The sequence below is a fragment of the Ornithodoros turicata genome, chromosome 9 (assembly GCF_037126465.1).
Source record: "Ornithodoros turicata isolate Travis chromosome 9, ASM3712646v1, whole genome shotgun sequence".
In the NCBI taxonomy this organism is placed as follows: Eukaryota; Metazoa; Arthropoda; class Arachnida; order Ixodida; family Argasidae; genus Ornithodoros; species Ornithodoros turicata.
The window spans coordinates 25,937,342-25,964,779 of NC_088209.1; the positions used below are offsets into that span (position 1 = coordinate 25,937,342).

Here is a 27,438-nt window from a genome sequence, read left to right on the forward strand (position 1 = left end):
ACGCACATATTATGATTATACTGTGTCTCAACGGCAACTTGTGGTTTTGCCACGACAGCAACACCATTAGAGTTTTAAAAAAAGGCAGTTCGCCTAAACGATGTGACGTAGCCATTAAGAGTCCAACAACGATGACCGTGCTTCGCCCCCCCCCCCCCCCCCTAAAACGAGAAAACATGTTCCTCGCGAAATCGACTACTTTTACAGTACACTGCTTTCTGGATACGTTTCTGCAAGATATGAAATATGGATGGTGAATCTGGTGATTCAAGGGGTAGTCCCAAAGTTGCGCAAAATTATTCTGAGACCTTCTATGCGGTGCTGCTGTTCAAAGCGGGCAGTGAATTCATATCATTTTGCGTTTCGAAGGATTTCTGTGTCAATACTCCAAAATGAATGCAACACGACAGTCCAACAACTAACAGGATGCATGAGAAAGTAAACACACACCTCCCAAGATATCTTGATCGAATTGGGTCCGGTAGGTCTTGCTGTTATGTTCACGGGCGGGCTGGAAGGAACTGTGGGAAAGGAGAGAAACGAAATGCAATGCCGTTCACACGATAGGGGTGTACCCCACACCATTCATGACTGACAGTGAACTTAACGACAGACAACATTCACTAAGCGTCATCGTAAGTTTATTTAATGGAGGCTTGACGTTTCCTTTCAAATTTCACTGAAACATACCGTCTTCTTCTGTGTTGGCTGTAACCCATCCGCCGAAGGGACCCCATCCGACGCCGTTCTCCGCCTTGACTCTAAGGCTGAACACCCGAGCTGGTCGGAGGTCCGTGATAAGAGCCGACAGGGCCTGAGAGCTGTTCACGGTCAGGTTTCGAAGAGCGGAGGTGTCATCTGAAAAGTTGCGTTGCGTTGTGACATATTTCTAAGAACACTTTCCGACGTGCCTTTCCGTTAATGTATCCTTTCATAAACATGCTGATTACCGCTAATGTACCCTCCCAAGCAGCACAATGTACTGAAAGTCGGGTGCAATGGGTGTTGACGGATAGGTGGAAGGCCTTGAATGGACCTGTGAAACTATAGGACATTGATAAGACACATACCGTCCACCCCCATTGCACTCGACTTTCAGTACATTGTGCTGCTTGGGCAGCCACTGCAGAGAGAGCAGAAAACATTTATTTATGGAAGACAATTTTTGAGAGTTTTACACATGCATATCTTCCCACAATAGCTCCAGTTTTCTTTCTTTTTTTGCTATAAGTGCAACTACAGCTGTAGCAATCATGCCTATGCGCACTCGGAGGATTATCTGAACGGGTTCACACGCCTCGCCCCGCTTACTTTTGGGCGCCGAGACCGAGCGGGACGGTGCTCAGGAAACAACTTTCAGTGGAGCGTCTCCTCTGTCCGCTCCGGAGACCTCAGGATGCCGCCTGGTACCGTAAATTGAAACTTAAAGTATTCTTTCAGAATAATACATGTTTCTTTTACTTTTTACAGTGCATTACATGACAGCAACATCGCTTATTTTTCAAATAATGCGCTTGTTTGTGCACGAGCAACAAATCCCCGCGCTGACCGCAGACATCTTGTCTCCGCAAAGTCTTAGACGCGCTGCAGTATGCAGGACGGGCACAGGTAAACGTCGCTCTGGAAGCTTCTTCCCAGATGAGCGTTTCGGGCACGCGTCTAGTCGCGCTGCGGTTCGCCCGCTGAGCGGAGCGAGACGTGAACACGTTCAGCTAAAACTGTACAGCGACTGAATACGTAGAAACGAAAGTCTACCAAAAGAAACTGACGCAAGTGATAATTGTCTTGAATGCACTTCACGTGGAGCGACACTTTCCGATAGAGATTTTTTTTTTATTAGCTTCCTGTTAGCGCCGCGAACCTATGAGCGGCGTACATACGTGAAGGAATAGAGAGAGGACGGCAGGAAGGAGTGGGGGATATGGCGTTTAATATGCGTCCTGGGCCGACTTCATGGGTAACTGGACTGACATTTGTCTGGAAAGTTTTTGGTTTGTTTTCGAGAATGGCGCTTGACCATATAACGTGATACGCTATGGAGTGTTTAGCCACGGTTTAACGAGCTCTCTAATACGTTCTTAGTACATAACCGTCTAGCACACAACCAACATGTCATGTCTTACCAGTGCCTGCTTCCCGGTATTGAATGAGAAACCTCGTGATAGCGCTGTTCCCACGGAATGGCTCCTCCCAGGTGAGGGTGAGACTGCTTGCAGTGGCGTTGATGACTGTCAGGTTCACAGGAGATCCCGGTACCTCTGACAAAACACTAACATAACTGTCACAGCAGGAAAGGCATCATTCATTTTCGTGTCACGAAATAAGCAGCGTGAAATCACTGGGAGAAGGTTCAGCTGTGCTGTTATTTTTTTTTTCTTTTTACACTGTTATGCTGATATTAGGAATCTGGCAGCACACAACATGCATTGATTTGCTACTAATGGTGAAAAGCTGACTACACATACTCGTGGAAAACTTAACGATATTTTTCCACTACTATTTTACCACAGACAGTATTACCGTACACGAAAAAAATACTTCTCTTCGCAGTACTACCACACATCTAGGCGAGGCCAGCAGGCATGGTCAGCGACCCTTAACACGTCGTCCCTACCCCTTAAAATACCATACCAATGATGAGGACGGTGCCCAGAAGAAGAAAGTCTCTGTTCGAAATATCGGCGGCTCTCGTCCTGAGACACTTCCCATAATGGCCAGCCATAGTTTTCCATGACTGCCTACAGTCTGACTACAGGCAGTAGACAGTAGTTGATAATACTATCACAGTGAAAGTCATTAGCCAGATCTGATAGCCATTGAAAGCCTTTAGCAGGATTCAACTGCAGCTTGCTGGACAGCAGCGTCGATATGACCTGCGTAGTTCTTGTAGTCCATTGCCCAACTGGTTAGCAAACATCGACAGTTGCCTCTCCCGACATACCTCTCCACTAGTGAGCTAACGATAGCAAATTGCACTGGAATTCGTCGATTAGTAAAACACAGCTCACCTTGAACGAGAAGTCTCATGCTGGTCTCGTCCGTACCGTAGTGATTCTTCGCATAGCAACTATAGATACCAGAATCTTCCACCGCTTCCGTCAAGATTGATAACGTGGAGGATGTAAACGACATTGTCGAATTGCTTTGCGTTGATATCCTGTAGTAATAAGAAGTTATGAACTAGTTAGGTTTATATATATGAAGGTCATGGTCACGAAACCAGCATGCACACTCCTGAATGGCAGCACCTCTGGCATGCCCCTTGCTCTCTACTAGTGTTCTTATTACTATTACACTACAAGAGCGTCATCTACGCTGGCCTGTCTTACTTCATACACCACTCGATAATGTTTTGTAAAGATAGCGCAAAGATGAAGAGGCCTTGTATCCTGCAGGGCTATGTACAGAAAAAAAAAAGTTTACCCTACCAAGTTTTTAGTTCTCACGCGCGCAGCGAGTGAATTGCCTGATCTGGGGAGTTGCCTGAGAGAGCTGTCGTCATTGAAGATTACAGCATTGTGTAGCTCGAAGACCATTCTGCTACAAGCGATGACCTTATAAAGATATGACACTGGTCGAATTCCTGTTTCGTTCAGTGATGAAATAGTTTAATATACAATAGAAATAAACGGGGCACATGTGTGCAGATAATCCACGAAGGACGAAAAGGGTTACTAGTTAAACGCTTCATCCTACAAGATAGGAAGAAGAAAACAAAAAAGAGTGAGGAACACGCTCTTTCAAGAATTGGTTGTACAGTAGCCGTCTTAGCTAGACGTCTTAGTATTGGTAGCGGGGCGACCTCTGCCGCGTCATCCTGGCTTGTGGGCAACATCACCAAGAGCGCGCACTCATGGAAGTTGCTAAGCAACGTATTGACAAACAGCCGTTCAACCTCGCGAAGATTCTTGGACCGTGGTCGAACCCTGCCCACCAGATGCAAGGCCTTCGTCTTCTTGCGGACTTCCTGCGCTCCGTCGGTCTGACGACGGATCTCTCATAGTGCTCCTCCAATCATCATCCCCTCATCCGTTCCCAATGAGCCATAGGGCAGTGTACCGCCACACCGGCTGTGAATCGCCCACCTCATCATCGTCCAATATATGTGTGCGTGTGTTAGCTAGAAATTGAGATGTACATCATCTTCGAGTTTGAAACACATTGAGGTGCAATCCCTGCAGAGGTAGCGCTCGAGTAACACCCAGTCGGTTCTGTGCAAGCCACAGGCTTTTCAGCAGTATGGTGGAAACATGCCATATAGTTTTTTTTCACCAAATAGTCCTCCAAGTGTCACCTTTCATGATACATCTCCTATGTTTTTGGCAGTTCGCCTCGAAGACGCGCGACATAAGGTTCTTCACCACAAGCAGAGAGAGGGAGTTCGTCTTGTGGACGGTCGATCCTATACAAGACGATTTGTACAAGTTAACACGATACACGCCCTGAAATACTTCGAAGCCCTTCAATCAATTTATCTCACTTAGAATGTGACCTCGTGTCTTATTCAACCCGCTTTAACTTCATTAGCTCGCGAATTATTTGCTCCCTGTGAATTCAATTAGTTCATAGACACACGAGAGATCGAGACACGACGGATAACCTGATTACGTCCTTGTACCATTTCTTCACGCTCGGTGCGTTCCCGTCGTTTCTCTTCTGGCAGCTTGTAAAGGCAGACGACAAAAGAGCGTCGTCTGCTTTTCCCTCGGGACCACAATAGACGAAATGAAATCGGAACTTACGACGAAACGAATCCATTCATTGTAATTCCTCGTGTACATGCTGTCCCGGAAGGGTAACAACACCGTACGGGGTTGCAGACCGTGTATGCAAACAGACAGCATGCGACTGTCGTCTGTTACTTACCTGTACTTGTTGGCTTCCGAGATACGTTCATTGTTCTTGGTCCAGGAGACACTAATGGGAAGGTCACCTTGGGCGGAGCACTGGAGTCTGGCTTTCTCTCCGCGTTTCACGGCATGAGCTCGGAACTTGACGTCGAATTTGGGCGGTCCTGTAATTGGACGACATATCGTGGATGCAACAGACATACTGGGGCTTTATTCGAATGTATAGCGGCGTGTGCTCGGGGAAAGGAAACAACCGTTTTGTTCAAAGGCGGAGAACGGGTGGTCCTTGGAAAGGCCAGGGAGATGGATGGGGCGACGTCTCTTTTTCTGTGCTATACAGGATCTGCACTTGCTCTTTCTGGATTACGTTACGTTCTCTTGCCACAAATGGCTGGAAAACGATGTCGTCTTGATTTTAAGCTTCTACACTTCGTATGCGTTCGTGTTGCTCGTGTTCGACCTCAGTGGTGCATCCGGGATTAAGCGTCGTTCGTTTCTAGTTTTTTTGTTGTTTTCAGTCCTGGCTCAATATTCGATTGCAGTTGTGACTTTCAAATATGGATTGGCGTGCCACTCGTCCGCAAGGTGTCGAAATTATAGAACAGATAATGATTATAGTTGTCGCGGTTTTTGCGCCTTCATTTATTATTAGCACTAATAATTGTCCACAATAATATGTTCACATCATGGCAAAGTACGTATACGTACGTGCATGTACAGGTTGGGACAAAAGTTTACGGAACACAGGAGCGACGTACTTTTTCTTCGGTGCGACACCCTAGCGGCTGCCGGAACCGGGTGAGTTCACTGTTTCGGAGAGGTGGAAGGGTTCGCTGTTAGCGACACACAGTGGTAGTTTCGGTGTCGCTTGGGTGTGCCTCGGAGGGAAGCTACCGCTGTGTGTCGCTAACAGCGTACCCTTTTACCCCTCAGAGACAGTGAACTCACCTGCTTCCGGCAGCCGCTAGGGTGTCGCACCGAAGAAAAAGTACGCCGCTCACGTGTTCCGTAAACTTTTGTCCCAACCTGTACGTATCCTATAACAAAACGTCCGATTTCACATTCCCATTCTTGCTATCCTACTTCAGCCGTTAGCAACACTGCGACGAACTTGCTCTACGACAGGAGGGCAAGGGAACAGGCGAGAAGGTACACACATGATGACGTGCGTTCAATCTCTAGTTCTAACTGTCTCGTTTTTTTATAACCTTTTTCGTCATTACATACATCAATATTATATCGAGATAAATACAACTATCGTTTTTTTACAACGTTATACAACACTTCTCTTCGATTTTTATTGCAAGAGGTCATTCAGAGCCATACGTTGCCTTCCAAGACACAATCATATCGCAATCTTGCTCAAACACACAATGTCGCGACACATACGCAGCGATTCTGCGATACATCTCCCTGTCTTTCTGCATCGTCAGCATCGCTGCAGGAAGTGGATAAATACATACTTGATGAAACGTCATACATGTGCTTCCAGTGGAACTCGCTCAGCGAAGAATACAATCTTTTCTCACGAAATCGATGCAATGTAGTGTTCATACGAACCTCATAATAAGGGAACCGATCCCGTAATAGCAAACGCGACAGTCTTTCTATTGCGCTGAGTAGATTTACCGTTAAAAATAAGAGGAGGACGTCTTGTCGTATATGATTGGATTTTGAAAGTGACATGCATGCAAAATGATATCCGTCTGATGATGCAGTGTTATAACGGGCCCATTATTTAAACGCGCTTGCGTGGGCACAAAATGTAATACTCGCGTTTCGATGCGATTATATATGTTGTTCTGCGCAGTCAATACTTTTGTACGGGGCTATGTGGTTTTCTCAAGCTTGATTGCGTAGATTGCCATCGCATCCTCCCTCACCAAGTTTTTTTTTCTTTTTTAGCCTGGACGCCACCCATCAATTGGATAGAAACAAATATAGTTAAACATGTGTATAGATATATCTTTAAATAAAAAAAAGAAGCTCCGTCTTTTTGCATCTTGCGCCTAACGTGTTGAGTGAGGTAGCTTTGTAGCACCATTAGCGGTAAATTCTTGGCGAAACCCTTGGTGATATGCTAACAGTTCTTATTGAAAGTCCTTTGATGTTCCGCGACGTTGTTCAATTTTGTTTTTGCATTGTTACGTACCGTGGCGGTTACGCAATTTCAGCGCATTCGGTCTGGGGCCGAAGCGGTGGTGGTGCTATCACGTAGTGTCACGTGACTCAATAAAGCCACGGACGTGCGTTTCACGGCGGTGTTCCGTACAAACGGGGGGGGGGGGGCTTGTAGTGATATGATTAGCCTTACCCTTCGTACCTGCACGTGGTCCTCCTTTCCCCGGGAAAGAAGCCGAGCCGGCACTGGAGCTGGGCACGCGTGTGCTCAGTTGGGTGCGCGACCAATGCCAGCTAGATAGCAGAAGACCTGGACACTCTTTCAATTGAGGTCACGCATTTGGCCGTACTATAGCTGTTGGCGATATACAGGGTGTTGCACGAGAGAGTGAACCCTAATTATTAAAAAAAAAAAAGATCTACCTGAGATAAAAGTTGGAAACTTTGTGCACGACACTTATGAAAGTTTTTGCCACCCAAACAGGTGTTTTCTGTTTGTGTACCTCATTAATTAGGCTAATTAGCTTAATTGAACTCAAGAATTTGCCAAGTAAAGGTAACTTTTTTGCGTTAATTAGAAATCCCATGGCCACAACCCACCATTTCAGTCACAACTACAGGATCTCTCACAATGTTTCCATAAAACTTTAACCGCCCGAAAATGCCTAACAACAGACAGAAAAACCGTCGCTCGACAAGGCGCGCACTCAGCCAAGTTGCCCCGCCTAAAGTACGGAGAGGAGGAAAGGGCAGCACAGAAAACAGCACAGAACATCCGATGTCGGTGATTATCAGTAACTGATGGATGCGAACAGATAAGCTTTCGAAGACAAAATGCGTGATTGGGCCGGTTCCCGTCCTCCCTTTCTTTTCTCTCTCTCTCTCTTTCTCATGCTGTTTTCATGCACAGTGGGAGTGTCTTCGGGACTTGCCGATAGTGCCGGCAGAGCGCTTACGGAGATGGCAAGTTCACGGGTGTCCAATAATTAAGGAATAGTTGAAAAAACTAGAAAATTACGATTGGAATAGCATGTTGTGGCCACGGACTTTCTAATTAACGCAACAAAAAAAGCGTTACGTTTCCTTGGCAAAATTTTGAGTTCAATTAAGATTATTAGCCTAATTAATGAGGTACACTCATGCAAGCCGCTTGTTTCAATGGCGAAAGCCTTCAGAAGTGTCATGCAGAAGGTTTCCATCTTTATCTCGCGCCGATTTTTAAAAATAATTAGTGGTCACTCTCTCGTGCAACACCCTGTATAGGTGTGAAGTCACCAAAAGAACGAAGAAGAGAAAAGCTCTCTCATTGAAAATGTATGGCAACCGGTCCGGGTGCGTGACGTTATCGTGAGAGTGCTCAGGCAACACCCCCTAGATAGCAGAAGGCCTGCGCCCTACGTCACACAGGGAGGCCTGCTGTTACAACTGTTGATGCTGCTATGACTTCAATGAAAGAGCGAAAAAGACAAGAGCTCGAAGCAGCTCGCAAAGCTCGCGCAGGCCTTCTGCTATCTAGGAGGTGTTGGCACATGCCTTTTGTTTTCTAGGTGGTAGTGGCCCGACTCGATGCGGAGAGCACTGTTTGCGGGGACGGTCGGCAGAAGATTTTGCCCTTGTAGGTTTGCAATGCATTAAACATTGTTTTTTCTTTGATGGTTATGTTATGTGTCGCTTGTGCTCTCTGGGACTGCGGCTGCGGCTAGACAGGCCTTGTTAGGAACCAAGTGGGATTTGGGGTGGCAATTCCCACAAGCTGTCACTTTAACAAAACAGCAACAAGCAACAAGGAGGTGCAGAAACAATGCATTCGTGGAATGAATTCTACAGTGCATTGCACTTTTTTTTCTCTCTCTCTCTCCTTAATTCTTATTAGCACAATTCAGCATCCGAAGAACTGGTGAAAACACCATTCATTTGATGTCTTTTTAAATTTAAATTTAGTGCAAGAATTCGCGTTCTGGTTACGGCTCACGTTTTGATCGAGTTTTAGATGCATTCATTTTACAACATTTTCACAGTTCTGTTCTCTGGTTTACATTCTCTTCTTATTCGCAATTCGTACATTCCTCCGTGCATTTCTTGCATCCATTGAACCCTCAAACGAGAAAATATACGGTATGCGTAAAAAAATAAATAAATGAAAGAGAAAAAGTAAAAGAAAACACTCTCGAAAAATATTCGCGAGCTGTAGCTAATGTCACGACAACTAACGCGGGTGCAGCTCGGCAGGAAGATTAGGGGCTCCTTCATTCACAATTCAAAAGACGAAGCCCATCCGGGCTTGGCGCGAATCAATTATCGAGCTCTCCACGTTGCCTAATGCGTCTGGTGATGAGGGCTCACATCTCCCGCTATTCTTTAATTCCAACCCCTCCTTCATAAAGGGCGAGTATGACTTCCAAATTCTCGGAATGAAGGCTCACTCCTGTTGCACTTGGCTGGAGACACCTTGAAAGTGGGAGCAGAAAGAGTGGAAATAGGACTTAACAAATGCGGGCGTAGCTAATTTCAGCATCGTAACCGATGTCACTGTGCCACAAGGGTATTGGAACTGGCAAGGAGGACAGTCAATAAGAAACGCAATAGCATCGTACATTAAAAGAATATCGCTCCGAGATCGAACGGTGGCGGCACGCTGCGGAGAAACGATCAACTACCGTATAGCGTGGATAGCTTCACCGCGTCGTCCGCTTTTGCACATTTATTACGCGTTCAGTGCAGTAGGTGGAGCATTCAGGAACCGAACAGTATCGTACCATCGCGGCAGAAGTGATCTTCCGGTGAATATACACTAGAATTTTCGGAAAAGAACCATCAACTCTGAACATCGGCCGGCGTATTATCCGCACATAGAAAGGTGACGGCGTCGCCCCCTACAGGCCGACCTCGCAACGAATAGAGGCACTGCACTTGCGCAATAGGGACTGTGCGACAAACTGGTGGCGCCGCGATGCGGCCTCCGGAGAAAGTACCTTGCGTGATAGCCGCCGGGTAGCCAGCTTTGTTTACATGTGAAGTGTGGGAGTCTTTTTTTGCCACGCTGGAACTGTTGCATCGCTAACTGTGCCAGCACCTAAAAGAACTCTTCATTAGGGACCAGATGTTTCATTTCTCGTGATTTCTATGCTTCCAATACCACCGAGAGCACTAGACTCGCAGCGAATAGCGTTTGTGACGCGCGTTCGGCCATTGCATAAGGTGTGCACAACATGAGCGAATATATTCTATTTCTTTTGTTCTAGTTTCAATGAAACTGAATGAGGACCTGCAAAATGATCAATGATTACAGTTGCCACTTTCGTGACGGTGAAACGCCGCTGGATACTGTATCACCGTCAAATGCACCGACCAAACGGCAACCTATTTCGAGATAATGATTGAGGTGTTTCATCGCCAGTGCCCAGAGCCGATATTGCTGCCGGTAATCTGGTTGACGAGTCTCACAGTGAGAACGGAAGTTCTACATTGTCCAAAGGGTTTAGTATTTACGCACCGACCATTTCACAGCTGCCGTGCCGCAAGCCTACGGCGGTAGCCGAGGTATAAACTCATATAATTTCTTCTTTGAGGATCTCTTTAGCGTTATTGTATCTGAAGATACTGGAAAAACTGCAGTACAAGTTCAGACAATAAGTTGTGACCTTACGTGTTTATTTGTATGGATAAAACGGAAGCACGATGTAGATTTCAGTGACGAAGCTATGTGTGTGCAAAGAGGACGAAAGGAATACAAGACGCAGTCAAAAACATATTACAAATCGCTGGAGTCAGAGAAATACACGTATATAGCCTTCGCGAGCAAGTCAGGATTTTGTGAGGCGTCAAATAACCATCCTCTCGACGTATCACTTACAGGTGTTTTGACCAGACGGACGCCAGTGGCTGTTCTCCTTACGCACTGTTACATACATTATAAATACGGTGGTTGCTTCTGTGTAGTTTGTCTCCATTCTCTTCGATCGCGCCCCAGAAAGATTCCACATTATTTGCACTTCGAAAATTAGCCCTTCTAATTACGGCGGTCGCCACGCAAGCTACGGTTCCACTTGAGAATGCATAGAACGGGCGGCGTGGTATCACGTCGGATACTTCCAAGACCGCCACTGGCGGCGCTGTCGCGACGGAGCAGCGCGCCCCCTTTAGGTGTCGCACGGTCCTCATAGATACCGGCGTTCGTGCAGACGTTCGTGGCGCAGCTGCAGGAAGGAAGGAAAGCGCGTACGGCGCGCGTTGGTATTCAATGTCCGCTGCACGTTGTGCACACGCGCTACACTCGTAATTTACCAAATCACTACTGTCGTTCCGAGTTTAACTTGAATATTTGTACACACAAACATCGAATGCTACAAAAGAACGTTTTATATAAAGTGAAAAAACACAGTAAACAACATAAGACTTGACGTTTCGGGTCCAATACGGGACCCGAATGTTACATTACACTAGTACATAAATAAGCAGTAGCGGACAGGGCGGTTCACTTCTGATGATGGGACCCGTATGGGACCGGAAACGTCAAGTCTTATGTTTTACTGTGTTGCTTGCCGGTGCGCTGAATTTTTTAACATGTCTACTCCCGGCCTCTGGACTATATTCAAAGCGAAAAAAGCTGGAAGTTCCAGCTTTTTCAAACGTGTGACATCCCCTTCAAAGTCGTCTGGTTGTAGCTGTGCGAAAAAGAAAAAAGAGAGAAAGAGAGAAAGAGAGGGAGACACTCGGACCTTATGCTAAGGCAGGTGGGACATGGGCATGGGACGTGGGCAAGTGGGAAGGAGAGAGAGAGAGAGAGAGAGAGAGAAGAAAATAAACCGCTGACGTCCTGGGTTTTGCAGCATTACAAAACAGCTTCATAATAATGAGAATGGCCACGTAAATGCAGTTGCTGCACTTTTGGAAGCCACCGATCTATTGCTCTCTCTTTTTTTTCAGTTTTTTTTTTTTGCCTACTCCCGAAAGTTCCTAATAAAAACCACTACACACTTAAAGCTTCTTTACCGATATAAACTGTCCTCTTCGTGCAAATGAAGGCAGACAGCAGCAGGACAGCGGGAAAAGTAGAGCATCTCCATAGGGACTTACTTCTGACAGTGAGAAATACGAGCTTGCTGAGATCTTCGCCGAACCCGTTAGCGGCTTTGCACAGGTAGTAGCCAGACTCTCCGGCTTCGACCTGCTGTATCGAGAGAGTGCCGTTCGGAAAAAGGCCGTACTTGTGGCTGTTGTACAGGGGCAGGAATTCTTCACGCGTTGGGTCTGTGGACATCAAGATCAACGGTTACTAGGTTACTACAGTGGTTCCCAAACTTCGCCGCTCCCGACCCATCACAATATAGACCTCGTCAATACCCCCCCCCCCCCCGGTTTCCCTCATCGCGATGCCGGACGTATTGAGCGTTATCCAAAACGATACACTGACATTTTACAGGAGCTACATTCAGAGCGAGTTCTCTGGGCCACAAAAATATGGCACAGCGGCATGCTGCAAAACTGCATGCTTCGCTCACCGACCACGCACGTGAAAACGGTTTTCTTAGGTTTTTGGCGTCCGCTCTAATTTGAGAAGCCGTCACTGTGTGGTGCGCCGTGAAGGCGGAGCGTTCGTGTATGACGCGATAGACGCAGACGCTGTGGTGTTTAGTGGGAGTGAGTAGACGTCACGATATAGATGTTGGCCCTCGTGCACTAGTGAAAGCGAGGCTGTGTGATGCATCGAAAGCGTCGCGTACCCCGCATGCGAGCGCATTTATGAGAAACCTCCGGGTCTGTTTCCACGGACTTCCTGGTAACATGGAATAGACCTCTGCCCGAGAAACGTCATCATAACGTTGGTAGAAAGACTGAAACCGAAACAAATCGGAAGGGGAGGGCTGGGTTCCACGAATGGGCACTTGTTCGCTGCCTCCTATTGAAAGAAAAGTAGGACCGAAGGTCGCGTCCTTTTCAGGGACCATCGTAATCCCCTCAAGACCGTGGCTCGTAGGCGCGACGTTGTTCGCCCTTAGCTTCGGGCGTAGTTGAACTCTACCAAATTGGTGGCGCTGTCGAGCACTATGACGTCATTTGTTTACAAACAGTAAGAAAGGGAGGCTTTTCTTTTTTTTTTTTTTTTTTTTTTTGTGGGCCGCTTCGCGACCAATACTTTGGGAACCACTGGGTTAGTAAAATGATATTCCAGAGATGGTTACGTATGTGAGTTACAGGTCTGCAGCTCTGCAGTATGCAGTAAAAGTGTATTTCGTGTTCCTTGTGTAGAGGCGACAAAAGTGATAACAAACCTGAGGCTATCATCCAGGTGATGGTTGGATGGGGAGTCCCAGTGGCGCTGCACTGCAGCTGTGCGTTCTTGCCCTGTATTACAGCTGCATTCTGTGGCTCCACGTGCCACTTTGGTGGCTCTGTGGAAAGGGAGGTGATGGATTCAACGATACTGGCGCATTACCGTAATAGGGCTGTTGCAGCAAAGTCTGCACAGCCCTCATCTCCTTCTTAGCAGCAACAGGGCTACTGCGTGAACTGTGAACATTCATCTTCATCATCACTCACCATCTTCTCCCCCTCAAGCAATGGGATAGGGTGCTGCCTCAGCGGCGAAACATCCCACTATACGTCATCATTACTTATTTGTTGTTGTTGCACAGCGCCATTTCGGACCCAAGCGGTCACGGATCCAACAGTAGGAAAGTTTCATTAGCGGGTTTTGCATGGTGTTTCAAGCGGCATGACGCCAAGGAAAGCTACAAAACCTGCAGGAAATCCACAGGAAAAGCGGTGCATCTTGCCAAGTGCGAATGACTCGAGACCATGTATTTGAAAGTGCCACCGTCGTCTGCTAACTACCGCGCGTCGCAGATTTTAGGGCGCTGATGTTGCTGCTCACTCGCGCCACCTGGCCTGCAGAAACAGTTCTATACGAGACATTCCTAGCGGACCACCATCGAAGGAGTGTGCCAGCGGTGCAGGTGCGCAAAATGTCACGCAAATGTCTCGAGCGCGGACACACTCTATTATGATAGTGATAGGAACTGTTGTTGCAGCCAATGCAGGCGCAAAATGTGACGCACACTCCCTTCTTGGCCCCTGTGGAAAACCTCGGATTGTCACGTATTGTATTGACGGTGAGCGATGCCCATGTTAACACAACAATAGAGTAGCAAAAGTAGAGATTTTCTTTTTTTTTTTCTCGCAAGTATTGTTTCTTGCGCATCGCGTGAGACAACAGAGGTAAAGGGGAAGGGAGCGTTCGACTACCTTGACAACAGTGTTTCCTTTCTTGAAAACAGTGTGTCTTTAAAGAGGTTTTCCTTTCCGTGTAAGATGGACGGTGTGAAACAGGTGTGAGATCGGTTTAAGGAAGGTACAGTGTAAGAAACTTCTAAGGCCAGCAAGTCGGCTGTTGATGCCGAACAGTTGTTTTTCTCAACTACGAGGTTTGAGTGTTTTGCCTTTATTTCTGCCTGTTTGTTGCCATTTTTGAGGCATTTTGCGGTTCATAATTCGCATACGCCATCCGTTTTTCATCAAATCAAGCGACAGAACGTTGTCATTCGGGACGATGGTTGGCTAGGAGCATGTTATGCGGTGAAGCTCTCTTTTTAGAGTGTAGGGCACGTGTCACCCGGTGCCAGAGCTCTTTGCGTCACTCACCCCCACCCCTTTATCGGATCCCTTTCCGTACCAGGCGATACACGATAAATAACCCCACCACACACACACACACAAAAGAAATGATGATGGTGATGATAATGATGATGATTCCGACTTTCCTGCCGTACGAGCGACAAAAAAAAAAAAAAAGAAACAGAAAGAAAGAAAACCACGCGGTTACAGAGGGCTCCTCATTTTGTTTTTGCCATCATCATTTCCGTCGAGACCGTCGAGAACGGCAGGAAGCGGCAGTACTACGGCAGGAAGCGGCGCGTCACCCCTTCCGTCACGTCACCCGGTGCGGAGCGCACCTTCCGCACCCCCCTAGTGGCGCCACTGCATACATCGCACTTAAGATGGAAACATTCACTGTTGCATTACTCATATTTTCGGCTTCCTAAACCAAAAGGGCTCACAAACTCGCGTCTCGTTCAAACTCCAGCCCTCCTTCCGCATCCCACCGACTCTAAACAGCAAGAAAAATCAGAACACGAACGACACAAAACTTCCAGACAGCCTTTTCCCGTACTATATGGTGTATCGCTTCAGCAATCTGCTCTCTCGTTCCATCCTCGAGCGCACCAGCACTCCTCATCATTCTCGGAGACGCGAGTGCACCAGTCATCCTCGGCTCATTAGTGACAACTCGTTGTTGGCTGCGCTTCCAGCAGAATCAACGGACACGCATTCCCTCCGAGGGAGATCGTAAACAAAATCTCCTTCTTTATCTCGCCACGTCGCCGGCATCATTCCAGCAAGCGCCTGGTCATTACCAGGGGCGTCGGGACGTGACAAGAGCATCACAAGAGCATCTCGTGGGACCTTTGACGTGCTCCAGCGATCTTAGAGATTTTCAGTGCATCAAGAGAAATGATGGGGCGTACAGCACATCTACTCTCCGAGGCAAAGGCAAAAATATGGCGAAACAAGGCGTCTTCTTCATAAAGTGCAGGGTGGCGATACGCCGGCCGATTACACGGAACCATTTGTTTCTTCCAGATGAGTGTGGAATGAGCAGTTTTGTTTCGAGTGACGATGTTGTTTGTGCTCGCTTAGTTCCTGCCGCAAGTGCGTCTCTGTGTGAGCCGTGAATAGAGCTGAACCTAGAGATCGCTGTAGAGAGTGATTCGAGGAAAGCTGTTTTTGCTGGGGATTACTGAACTTGGCAGGCGCAGGTGTCTATGGATCTTGTTGAAGTATGAAGAAGATTTGCAAACGAAACATCGAGTTTTTTTTCCCCCTTAACGCGAAACAGTTTGCTTGAACTATACATGCGATTTGATTTGATTTGATTTGATTTTACTGGCGCAAGGATATCAAAGCTATACATGCGAGTGACGTTCTTTTGAAAGAAGGCGCGTTCATACAAGAGATAATTTTTTGTAATTGAACTGTAAGATTTATTGAATAATATTGTTATATGCTGCTGGTTGCATAATATCCTTTCTCGCCCCTCCGTGGTTTATTTTGAACGTCGCCTAGGAGATGCTATGTGTCATTTAACTGCAGGAATCTGCACATGCTTCTTTTAGTTTTTTCTCAAAATATGTTTATGAGCGCGTCAGTGAATATATATTACTTTGCTCTAAGTGCAGTATCATGTCACGCGGAAATGATAGCACGTTTGCTCCAGAATAGCATCCCTCTTTCTTCTTCTTCTGCTTCTGTAGTGTTTTCTCTCGGTCAAGGGTAAAGGTTGATGGCAGAACCGCGCTTTCCATTTCCTGCCCCTCTGCTACTCATTCAGGACACTTCCATGCTCAATCTTCCCTTGATGACGACACCGATGATTGATTAAGGTAGTTTCCCGCCAAGTCGGCAACTCCCGTGCGTGGTGTAATATCAAACGGGAGACTGCAGGTGTCCATGATATCGAACCGAGTCGCATGTGCACGACGCCAGCGTTTCTGAAGCTCGATCAAGCGTTAGTTGTTGAGAGCGGATTTTTAGGCACTAACAACAGCCCAAGCAGCACAATGTACTGAAAGTCGAGTTCAGTAGGGGTGGTCGGTATGTGTGGTATGTGTCTTATTAATGCTCTTTAGCTTCATGAGTCTGTTCAAGGTCTTCCACCTACCCGTCCACTCCTATTGCACTCGACTTTCAGTACATTGTGCTGCTTGGGAGGTAACGCTCTTCATCGCGTAAATCGTTCTAGGCCAATTACCAACCTTCAGAATCGTATCGTTTTACCTTCCGATCGTAGTTGATACATAAAAAGGTGTGCGCCCCCCTTTCTCAGCTTATCGGGAGACTGAGCGATATCATCCGCGATGATGATTGGCATACTGCGTGCTATGCGGTCATGACCCAAGCAGCACAATGTACTGAAAGTCGAGTGCAATAGGGGTGGACAGGTAGGTGGAAGGCCTTGGACAAACCTGTGAAAGTGAGGAGCATTGATAAGACACGTATCGTCCACCCCCATTGCACTCGACTTTCGGTACATTGTGCTGCTTGGGGAACAACAACTTTATCTTGACTTTGGAGAGTGGGGAGGTTCATCGCCAGAGGCAATACTCTACCCCATTGCTGGTGGGAATGTGTGGAATAAAATAACGAGCCCCTTCACAATAACGATCGAAGTCCGATGGTGTCCAGAAATGTCAAAAGAGCTTTGAGCGCCGCTATGCGCTATTTTTCCCCGATACGATAGCTCCTCAATATTCCTGTCAATTAGCATTAATTTGAGTAAATCCGGCACCCTCTTCACATTGGTGGGGTAAAAAATTGACCTTTACTTGGCAAATTTCAGAGTTCAGTTCGCAAAAATTTACATAACTAAACTAAGGTTACATGACATGGTCATCAGGAGGTGGCAAAACCCTAGTAAGAACAAATGCCGTTGACCGCATGATTCTATGTTGGGTAGTTTTTTTTTATATTAAAATTCAATGGTGGTGGTGATAGGGCTTGCCGTTGTCGGCCTCACGTATGTGGGCAACGTCACGACTCACGCCCTGGGGAAATGTGCGTCCTGGGCCGACTTCTAAGGGAACTGCGCCGACATATGTCTGAAAGCGTCTGAGGAAAACCCAGGAAAAACCCCAGACAGCACAGCCGGCACCGGGATTCGAACCCGGGTACCTCCCAGCCTCGACGTGACATGGCCAGCACGCTAACCACTGAGCCACGGGAGCTGGTAGATTAAATGCGGGTTAAAATTCAATGACACGTTTTCTGCGGCGTGTTCTGCAACGAATAAAACGAGCATCTGCGAAAGAAGGATGAGCGCAGGTGACCTACAGAGCACGTGCAAGGCTCTGTTTCGCACACCTTTAACAAATCATCTCCTCGTGCAAACAGCGCACGCCGAGCGAGAGGCATCATGGGCTCCGGCGCGTCACCAGTGACATACAGCGGCACAGCTCAAGCATGTATAAGCGGGCCGTGAGCTGAGAAGAGAAAAACAAGAAAAGAGGGCACCGGGATCGTTTTCATGTCACGCGAGGCTCCTTATCTGTCGTCCGTGGCTGCTTTCTCCGACCGTTTTTGGAAATTCGATGGCGCAGTGACAATACACCGCAGAGCGAAACTATTTTGCGTGGTGACCCCTGCTGGACAGCTTCACAGTTGAGGCATGGTTTCGAGCCATGTTGAATGTCACTTCATATCATCATCATCACTATTCTGTAGAACGGGCTACGTAGTTGTAGCTGGAACATGAACTGGTACAAATTTCTCTATGACTTCTATTGCCCCTCTCCACGACGCAATCACAATGAACTGCATGTGAGAACCCACCGTTCACATGTAAGACGGCAGAGTACGACGTCGACGCAGCTTGATTCTTGACGATGCACGTATAATTTCCCGAGTGTTCCAGACGGAGGCTATCCGTAGACAACATGCTGTAGTCTCTGAGGTTCTGCACAGAGAGACTTAGAATCCTGGCCAAGTTCCCGTCGACGACGGCACCGTCCTTTAGCCAGCTGAAGCCAAATGGAGGATCTCCTTGTACCACAGTGCAGAACACCTTGATGCGCATTCCCACGCGCATGTCTTGCCGGAATTCGTAGTGCGAAATTACAGGAGGCTCTGCAAGAAAAGGACGTTGAATAAGAAGAGCATGACACAAAATACACATCTACATCGACAGATATCGGCCTAGTGCTTCCTCGCGTTTTCCTGGCCAAAAAAAAAAAAAAAAGAAGGTGCCTGTTACCATGCGGGGTTCCAGCCATATCAGGTGCCGTCGATCGAGTGGTGCGGTTCATTTTTGATAGCTGTGTCTCAAGGACACGGAGCACTTCCTAGTTTACTGTAGACGACAGGGACTGGTACGACTTTAACTATACAGACTGCTTTGCCACGACTGGACAACTGAACATTTGACGTAACGATGATTTTGGTGTTCCTCATAAATTTATGTTTCCCATGCTTCGTGCTTCTGCAAAAAAAAAAGAAAAAGCACTAACCGCAATGTACGTCGGTACCGCAGCATTGCATTTCTTGCGAGTATATAACCTATACGGAAAATACCCCGAAGCGCCCATGGTGCTCCCGCGCGCGCGCGCGGCACTCCCGACTTGGTCTAACGAGCTCGAATGAAGAACTTCTACCTCGCATGCAACGGAGCGCTTTTTTACGTTGCCTGCTGCAGAGAAGACGCAGCTGTCGTGCTGATTCGCCGGCAGTGTTTCGAAATATCCGCGTAATTTTGACATAGCACTGAATATGATTTGACATGGGGAATGAAATAGCGTCCTGAAATGACATGCAATCCACTCATGTTGCTAAGCTGACTCTAATAGGAGAGACGCCACGTGTGCTTCTGGCTTAAAACTAAGCCTACGTTCCTCATCTGCATGTGTACCATCAGGGTAGATCTCACTCTTGCGCAACCATTCCAGAAACATCTAAACCCTCAAACATGCCGGTCCCACTTCGCAACTCATTACCAAAACGCTGAAGCACACACATCATCGTATAGTGTCACGGCGTCTATAGCCCCGCAATGTTGCAGAGGAAACCCATGTAACCTAAATGCGGGAGGACTTGGAGCAGCCCGCGAGATTTGCCGGGGTTTACGAACTTCTGCTAAGCTCCGTTAATGCTTGTGCAACGAGCACGTTCCAGAGGATCAGCAGACAACAAAGTTTTCGGGCGAATCTTGAGAGTTTAATGGTTTTAGGGAGGCATGATTACGGTGGGCGTCCAAGGGCTTGATGCTTCCACGTAATCCGAGGATAACAAATGAAGCTTCCTTGTTGCATTACAAGTTGTTTGCTAAGTGCAGTTGAAGGGGAAGGACATTGGGTCGGACGCGAGGCCTAGCGGTTATCGATTTCACGTCGTGCTCTGGCGATAGAGACGGGCAGAGCGTGTGACAAGTGCGCCTTCAAGGATTGTCATTCCTATTAGTAAGGGGGAAGAGGGGGATGTAAATACATGCGACGAGTAGCTGTATAAGTGGCAGGTGATCAGGTAAATGGGAAAGCACGGATGATATTCTGCTGGGCTGTTGATGCACGCAATCATTCGAATCAGGGGTGAACATTAGATAAGTGCGATGTAGTGTATACAGGGAAACAAAAGTCGAGAAATAGGAAGGAAGAAGCCGTGATAATGAATGCGATGCGAATGGCATATTCATGTAGTGCCTGCACCATTCTTTCGTATTCGACTCGTTTTCTTTGTTTGCTGGGTGCCTTTCACTGATGAACGTACGGAGATTAGGCAGAAGACAAATAATATGAGCTAAGGTAGGAAAGAACCATATTTGCATTTCAACAAGGCGCGCGAAAGTAATTTTTTTTTCTGTTGTCAAAATGACTATGCGCAACGCAGAACACAGCTGCTGTGGAATGTCCTCGTATCCTAAAGAGGAGGACACTATGGACTGAATGATATCTGGCACGCGATACCTACTGTCTAGCAGGCTGCTTGGGACACGTTGCGCAAGAGGATAGGATTACAACATGCACGCAAGTGCAATCGACTCTGGTAGCTATCAAACCAACATCAATACACACGCTATAGCATGCTAAAGGTAGTGGCAGAGACGTTCTTGCCTGATACTTTTAAGACGACTTTTCCCGTGTGCTTCTGGTTTCGTGAATCGGTGAACATGCAGATGTACTCCCCGTCGTCCGACCCATGTTGAACGCTGGTGATCGCCAAGCTCCCGTCGGACTGGACTCGCTGTCGGTGGTTGTAAGGAAGCCTATTTTCTCCTGCAGCCAAACAAGTAAGTCGATGAGAAATCAAAACCTGCACCAAGGCATCTGGTCCCTTGGCAAAGTGCGCTAGATAGGTCATGCTCTGCGATGGACAATTACGTGCAAGTTTAGCCGAACAAAGAAAGGCAATAGATGCTTTAGTCTGTACTCCGACGGACCAGCACCACACGCTGGTTCGCGACTGCATGGACTGAACTTTCGTGCTGGACATGTGAAACGTCACCTAGCTGGTGACCGGCTGCGCTGGAAAACACTCGGCGATGGGTCACTCCAGTGTAGGAGAGAATGTCCTGGTGACGAGGTCGCCGCGGGTGCGGTCGACGGTGATCGCTATATCAACCAGGCAAGTTTCGAAGGGCTGTCTTCCCGCCTAATTCATTCACCTTTCAAATGTTGTTCCATGGTTGACGGCAGATAGCAACACATTTAGTTCTTCTTGGACAGCAAGGCTTGTAGCGCTTGAGAGCAGCACAAGGCGGCCTTGGCAGCATTCGCCTGTTCGTCTTTGAAGAATTCCACTTGCCCCGCTACCACTTCAGCAGTACATCCAAATGACCCTGTATACCGGTCCCGTGAACAGGACAACCGCAGCTTGAGTCTTCCCGAAGCTGACATACCTTGCAATTTGTACTGTACTTGATGATCTGTCACCGATCTGGGCTGGCAGCGTTCTCGGGGAGTCTTTTCGGACCTTTCAAACATTGAAGAACATCTAGACAGCTCTGCAACAGCGACTCGCGCTCTGACGTGAACATAACTGCAGGGCTACCAAGGTTCAGCCCATGATATCTTTACGTTCTTTATGATGGCCTTCGATTGGTTAAATAGCGTTTGGTACGGCTGTTGACGTCAGACATCCTGTCTGTCATCATCTCATCCTAGCTACATCGTGACGCTGCCCACATGAGTGAGGCCAACAACAGCAAGCCGGTCTCGTTACCGCCACCACCACCACCGTTGCGTCAGACAATAATGAGGAGCTCGCAAAGATGTTACGACGTTCGAGACGGTCTTGTTCCCGAACAGCACCCACTTCCCTGGAAGTTTCGACTGAAACGTAGCGGGGAGTGTTGCAAGCAGACGTAGACGATGTCCAAGATTGTTAGTCAGCCAGAAGTTGTCGGGAACAAGCTGAGTGTCAAGTTGAGTCAACTGAATTTCACCGACGTTATGGGTGAACGGTTTGTCTGGGCGGGGGTAGTTTTGAAAGAATCCATGTCAAATTTTGAAATGTGAATACCACTCCAATCTTCACGTTCGTCTCAGGACCTTTTTCACAACGGCCCATGCGCATGACCTTGAGGCGCCGAAGAGGGTTATCTCCGTCTTCACTAGATGGCACGGTATGGGGACGACAGAAGTGGGGACCAGTGTGTGTGGGGGGAGGGGGGGGGGGGACCGCACGACCAACACGAGCTCGTCGGTCAACTTCCGGACCGGTTTTCGTCCTTTGTGCGACCCACATGGATTTGTTTCGGCGCGCGCCGAGCGTGGTTCGCTGGAGAGCCACTAGGATACGACGCGCAAGTGAAAAAGGTCCATTGATTGATTGATTGATTGATTGATTGATTGATTGATTGATTATGTGCTTAATGGCACAAAGGCAACAAAGGCCATAGAGCGCCACAACTATGGTGAGTGTGTCGGAGATGATAAGGTCCATTGTCGCCGAAAGGTGCTTGCAGCACTTCGTACATTTCAGCAACGTTCCTGCTGTAACAGATATTTTGAAATTGGTGCAGAAACTCTTTGTAAACTGCCTCCTTCAACTCAATATACAACAAGAAGTAAAATGCGCAGGGGAACGCTTCCACAGGCCTGGGCGATACCAAGTGGTGGTTTTGCACGTGGACTTGCACAGGGTTGCAGCATGTACACTCTAAGCAAAAAAAAAAAAAAAAACAAGAAAACAAGTAAATTTGGGAGCAAGGTCTAAAGTTATTCCTTTTCTTCCTAGATTGTGCAGACACAAAGCCAAAGATTGATTGATTGGTAAAAGAAAAAATGGAGCCCTTATGCCCAAACTACAGAGCCATCAGAGTTGACATGTTATCACTTCGTTGCAGGTTCCCGTAAAAATAATCCGTCCCCGAACTCTATGATTATTCCTTATTCTCCAGATACACAAACAAAGACAGGCAGTGAGGAAAATACGTACCTTTCTCCCATATGATGGATGCCCACGCCGCAACATACATCGGACACACAAGGGTGACCACATTGCCCTTCAAAGCCGTCACGGAGATCACGTCACGAACCCGGCGACTGTTCGAGATCACCGGCGGGAAAGGTTCTCCCTCATTACTTAGTAACAAAGAGCCTACCTTCCCTAATTCATTCCTTAAAGAGTCTGTAGAGGAGCGACGTGTCCTTCTCTTGTCACTGTTACCTTCATCCGTTGTCCTGATCAAGCACAAGCAAACACCCGTCGTTGCTATGTAAAAGTTGACGCACTCTGAAGTCCATGTCCTGTTGATATGGCTGTAGTTCTCGTTGCATTGGGAGGCCGGAGCAGCGCGCTTGTGGGAGCGAACTTTCCATGGCTTCCCTGTTACCGCTGGAAAGAAAGAAGCAAAGAGGGTTCATATGGGGGCAAGGCGTGTGGCGTCAGACATCCCAAGCAGCACGACATGTTGGCCCAATACTGGAACAATATTGGCAATATTGATCCAATGCCAATGCTATTGGTGCCAATATGGGCAATATTGGTTCAATTGGTCCAATAATGGGCCAACACATTGTGCTGCTTGGGACGCTTAGTAAGTTGCAATCCTGTACAGTGTGTTACAAATATGTGATATTTCAAGAGGAGGGTAAAAATATGTGCGGTATCTGCAAGGGAAGACGGAGCTTAAACTCGGCACGAACGCATTTGATTTAAGAAATGACTAAACGAGATTGCTAAAATATGATGCAGTGTTTTTTTTTTTCTAATGTTTTTCAAATGTGAAATGCATTAGCATTTTCAAAATGCTGCCATGCACACAAAGTCGACGTGCGACTGGGACCCTGTCATAGGAGGTTGGGTGGGTATAACTCAAAGTGAGAAAAGTAAATGAATACATAGAAAGTAAGTTCGTTCGAATGCATTTAAAAAAGAAAAAAAAAGAGTACTATACCGCAGACAACTTTGGCAGTAAGTCAAGAAAATTGCGCTTTCTACACCTTATGCATCTCTGCCGCCATGTACAGCTCAAACACGCTGAGCGTTATGCACCCTTACAGCAATTTTTACAGCCATTTCTGCTTCGCCTGCTCCGATTGTCCATACTCTGCTCTACTAGTGCAACTGTTCTATTCGCGAGATTTCCTTTATGGCTTGGCCATCTAGCCCTCGGATACAGTCTTGTGCACTTGGCGCATATCAGGCTGTGTCGTAAATATCGATTTGAAGACAAATCCACTCAAACTGTGAAAAGAAAAAGCCAGAAATATGATTCAATTGAACAACGTTGCCCACAAGTGTCGCAACGACGACGGCCATGACTCATCATTTTCACTGGAATGACTTGACAGCCCTGCAAACGCCATAGTCCTTCGAGCCCAAACCGACATGTTCCCCCAAGCGATAACTTTTAAACGATAATGACCACACCTATACAGGCACGAGTCAAATAACGGACGAACCAATTTGCGTCAGGGGTCCTCGCAAACAAAAGCGGGGTCGAACATTTGATACAGCGGGTGCCCGCGCAAGCCTTTACTGCGGGCGAACTTTTACAGCCCTGCCGGCAAGTTCGCTATCGGAACACATCCGCATCAAGTTGCAATCGACGCGGACTCGCGTGAATGACCGGCGATAAAGGCGTACAAATATCTCTCTATAACTGGAACCGTCGAACGACACACCCCGGGTCCCGTTGCAGTGAATCGATAACCGGGACATCAAAGCGGACCAATGAATTCCCGGAGACCATTATCCGTCCCTGCCGTTCCGCCCATAGGTTTTACGCTGGTGACCGGCGGGAAGCAGATGGCTTACAACCGAGCCAAGTGTGTTCTTTGGCGTCTTGTCGTTTCTCTAAAAGAGGGCATGGAAAGTATCGCCGGTGTTGAGTGCGGCAGCTGGCGCCTGGATCAGTGGCCAAGGTGGTTGTGACGGGTTAAAGGAACATTCTTCTTTCTTTTTTTTTTCGCGCTGAGTCCTTAGGGAAAAGTTGGGATATTGGACAATATTGGAGCTTGTCTGTGAAGATAGGCTAGACGATCAAAGAAAGCGGAAAAGGTGTATTTAAAAAGCTTGCGTGGCACCGTTGTGGACGTACTACTGTAGAGTAAGAACAGTTGAAATAAGGCAGTCGTCGAAAAAGGCAGACAGCGGCGGTATTTGAACCACGCATCTCTCGAATACCGGTCGAGCGCCTTGACCAATTCGACCACGCTGGCATCCGCTTTTCCGACGACATCCCTGGGACCCTCATTTAGCGGTAACCGCATACGACGAATTCTCGACGGAAAAACGGCCAACTTCCCCGCCGGCATGACAACTCGACGGAAAAACGGCGGGACCAACCGCATGCACAGATTTCCACTGCGGAGGACGGTGGCGTCCTAGCGGGCGTTTCGTTACTCCGTGTTAAATTTGGACTTCAAATTAATTGATACATGTTTTCCTACACATAGAAAAGTTATAGTGGCACACAGAAGAAGTTCTTGCGGTCAAAGCATATTCGCGAAGCGAGCGCTACAAAAGCGCCCTTAGACAGCAGCGGGCGAGCGACAGCACGCTTCCCCACTTCCAAGTTCCAAAGTTAGCCATACGGGCATTCGGAATGCCCGCCACTGGTCCGGCACATCCGCTCGTGGAACGACAGCGCGTGGAGCGGTCCTATTGGCTGCCGTCGAGCGGCCGCTTCCGCTCTTCGGCGAATTTTTCTGTCCACCGTTGTGTCGAGAAATCGGTGAAGTTTCCATTGCTCGCGTCGGCTCACCAGAAAAATGGTGACGGTGGCCGTTTATCCGTCGAGAATTCGTCGTATGCGGTTAGCGCTTTCGACTGATGAGACGCGCATTCACTCTCACACCCTCTCCTACAGTTCTCCTCCTTTCACACACACATACATGGGACACAAATACGAGGCGTGCCATCTGGTGAACATGATGGAAACCGCGGCTCAGTCGGTAGCGTGTCCGCCTTCTGATCCCGAGATCGCGGGTTCGAACCCCGCCGAGAACGCCAGCAACTTGGTGGCAGGTCACAAGTTGCTTGGACACGCCGTCTTCCGCGAGGGACGTTAAATACGGGGAGCCGTGTGGTGAGCTTTCATCGTACGTTAAAGAACCCTCAGGTGGGCAAAAGCAATCCACAGCCCGACCGCTGTGGCGTCGCTCATGATCTCAGTTGTCTCGCGACGTAAACCCCCAATTATTATTATTATTTTGAGGCTGGAACATACAAAGGAACAAACACAATACAAGCCTGAAGTTGGCCGGGGACAGACTTCTTCGACGACTCTTATTTCAACTGTTCTGTACCCAGGCAACTTAGGGCTTGTGTTGCGTTTGTCCCTTTGGATGTCCCAGTCTCAGAACGATTACGTTCCATACCGTAGGGTGCCGAGAAGTGGAAAGTCCAGGGATTCCGTGAAGGCTGATCGAAGCAAAGACCTCAGCTGCTGACGTTTCGATCACAGACAGCGGTACACTATACGAAGGACACGTTGTACTATTCAGGGGTATGGAAGGGAAAACTATTTTTCGATGTAGTTATCTATTTAGCTAGGGGTGTACGGCTATTCGTATTGGTTCTCGTAAGCACGTGACCACCCCCGCGGCCGGTGCCTCACTCGCGGAGACACATGCAGTGATGTAAGAGCTGGATTTGTTTCGTTACTCGCGATGCCGCTTGCCTCTATCTGTTACCCCTTTTCGATGCAAATCGACGCAAATTACCGTCTCTTATCTGGAACAACTTGGAGCGAAGTGTCTCAACCCATTTAAGGAAAGACCGGAAACGAGAAGGGATTTTCCGCGCGTGACTTTATGCTCTCAATTTTTCGCTTCATTTTTTTTTCTTCTCTTCTTCAGCCGTGCTCTTAAGTTGGAACGCAAACATTACCGTTCAAAAGAAACCCTATCATTCCGCCGTACCAATATTTCCCCGTTATTCGAGGATTCGGTCTCTGGAGTTCTTTGGAAGATATCCACCCGTTTTCCTTACATATGCACGCACACAAAATTGAGCGGACGGACAGATCATAAAAGCTTCGCAATATGTGGCGTATTTAATACCCCACCGAGCCAGGTCTTTGTGACGGATCACGTTTTGTATTTGTGCGTGTTTTATGGCCTGTAACAGTGGCGAAGTGCCGTTTTAATATCATTCCATCTTGCGACCCTTTTATGGCCAGGCAGCGGCGGCAAGTGCGAAATTTTGTCAGTCAGAAAGCAGTTTGCGTCCCTCCCTTTTATCTCTCTCTCTCTCTCTCTCCCGCTCTCTTCTGTGCTGTTCGCCACTACAGGAGGCAGTCTCAATATGTGCTACAGTCGCAAAGTTATTAGCTTGTTTCGCTCTGCGAATGGAAGCGTATTCCAGGTATTTTGCAATAAATGAAGTCCTATCATAGTGGAAGCCTTATCGGTTGACACTCTTATTAAATCTTCATGATTATTTCTTATTCGTGAGTTTGAGTGCATCGTACGGC

The 27,438-nt window shown here is 47.6% G+C and overlaps 1 protein-coding gene across 7 annotated transcripts in view; it reads right to left on the reverse strand.

Moving 5' to 3' along the window:
• The window catches only part of LOC135368464 (cell adhesion molecule Dscam1-like), a 183,204-nt gene that overhangs the window by 12,179 nt on the left and 143,587 nt on the right, over window positions 1-27,438 (reverse strand). For all 7 annotated transcript variants that reach the window (XR_010414783.1, XM_064601754.1, XM_064601753.1 and 4 more), the window contains 10 exons: window positions 22,953-23,351; window positions 20,627-20,788; window positions 18,357-18,650; window positions 13,244-13,363; window positions 12,048-12,221; window positions 4,867-5,014; window positions 3,009-3,157; window positions 2,124-2,258; window positions 691-858; window positions 451-521 (listed from right to left, as the gene is read on the reverse strand). Coding sequence is in view for 6 of the 7 variants with exons in the window: in XM_064601754.1 (XP_064457824.1) it covers window positions 451-521; window positions 691-858; window positions 2,124-2,258; window positions 3,009-3,157; window positions 4,867-5,014; window positions 12,048-12,221; window positions 13,244-13,363; window positions 18,357-18,650; window positions 20,627-20,788; window positions 22,953-23,351 (1,820 nt within the window). In the remaining variant the exon portion in view is untranslated. The remainder of the gene's footprint in view (window positions 1-450; window positions 522-690; window positions 859-2,123; window positions 2,259-3,008; window positions 3,158-4,866; window positions 5,015-12,047; window positions 12,222-13,243; window positions 13,364-18,356; window positions 18,651-20,626; window positions 20,789-22,952; window positions 23,352-27,438) is intronic.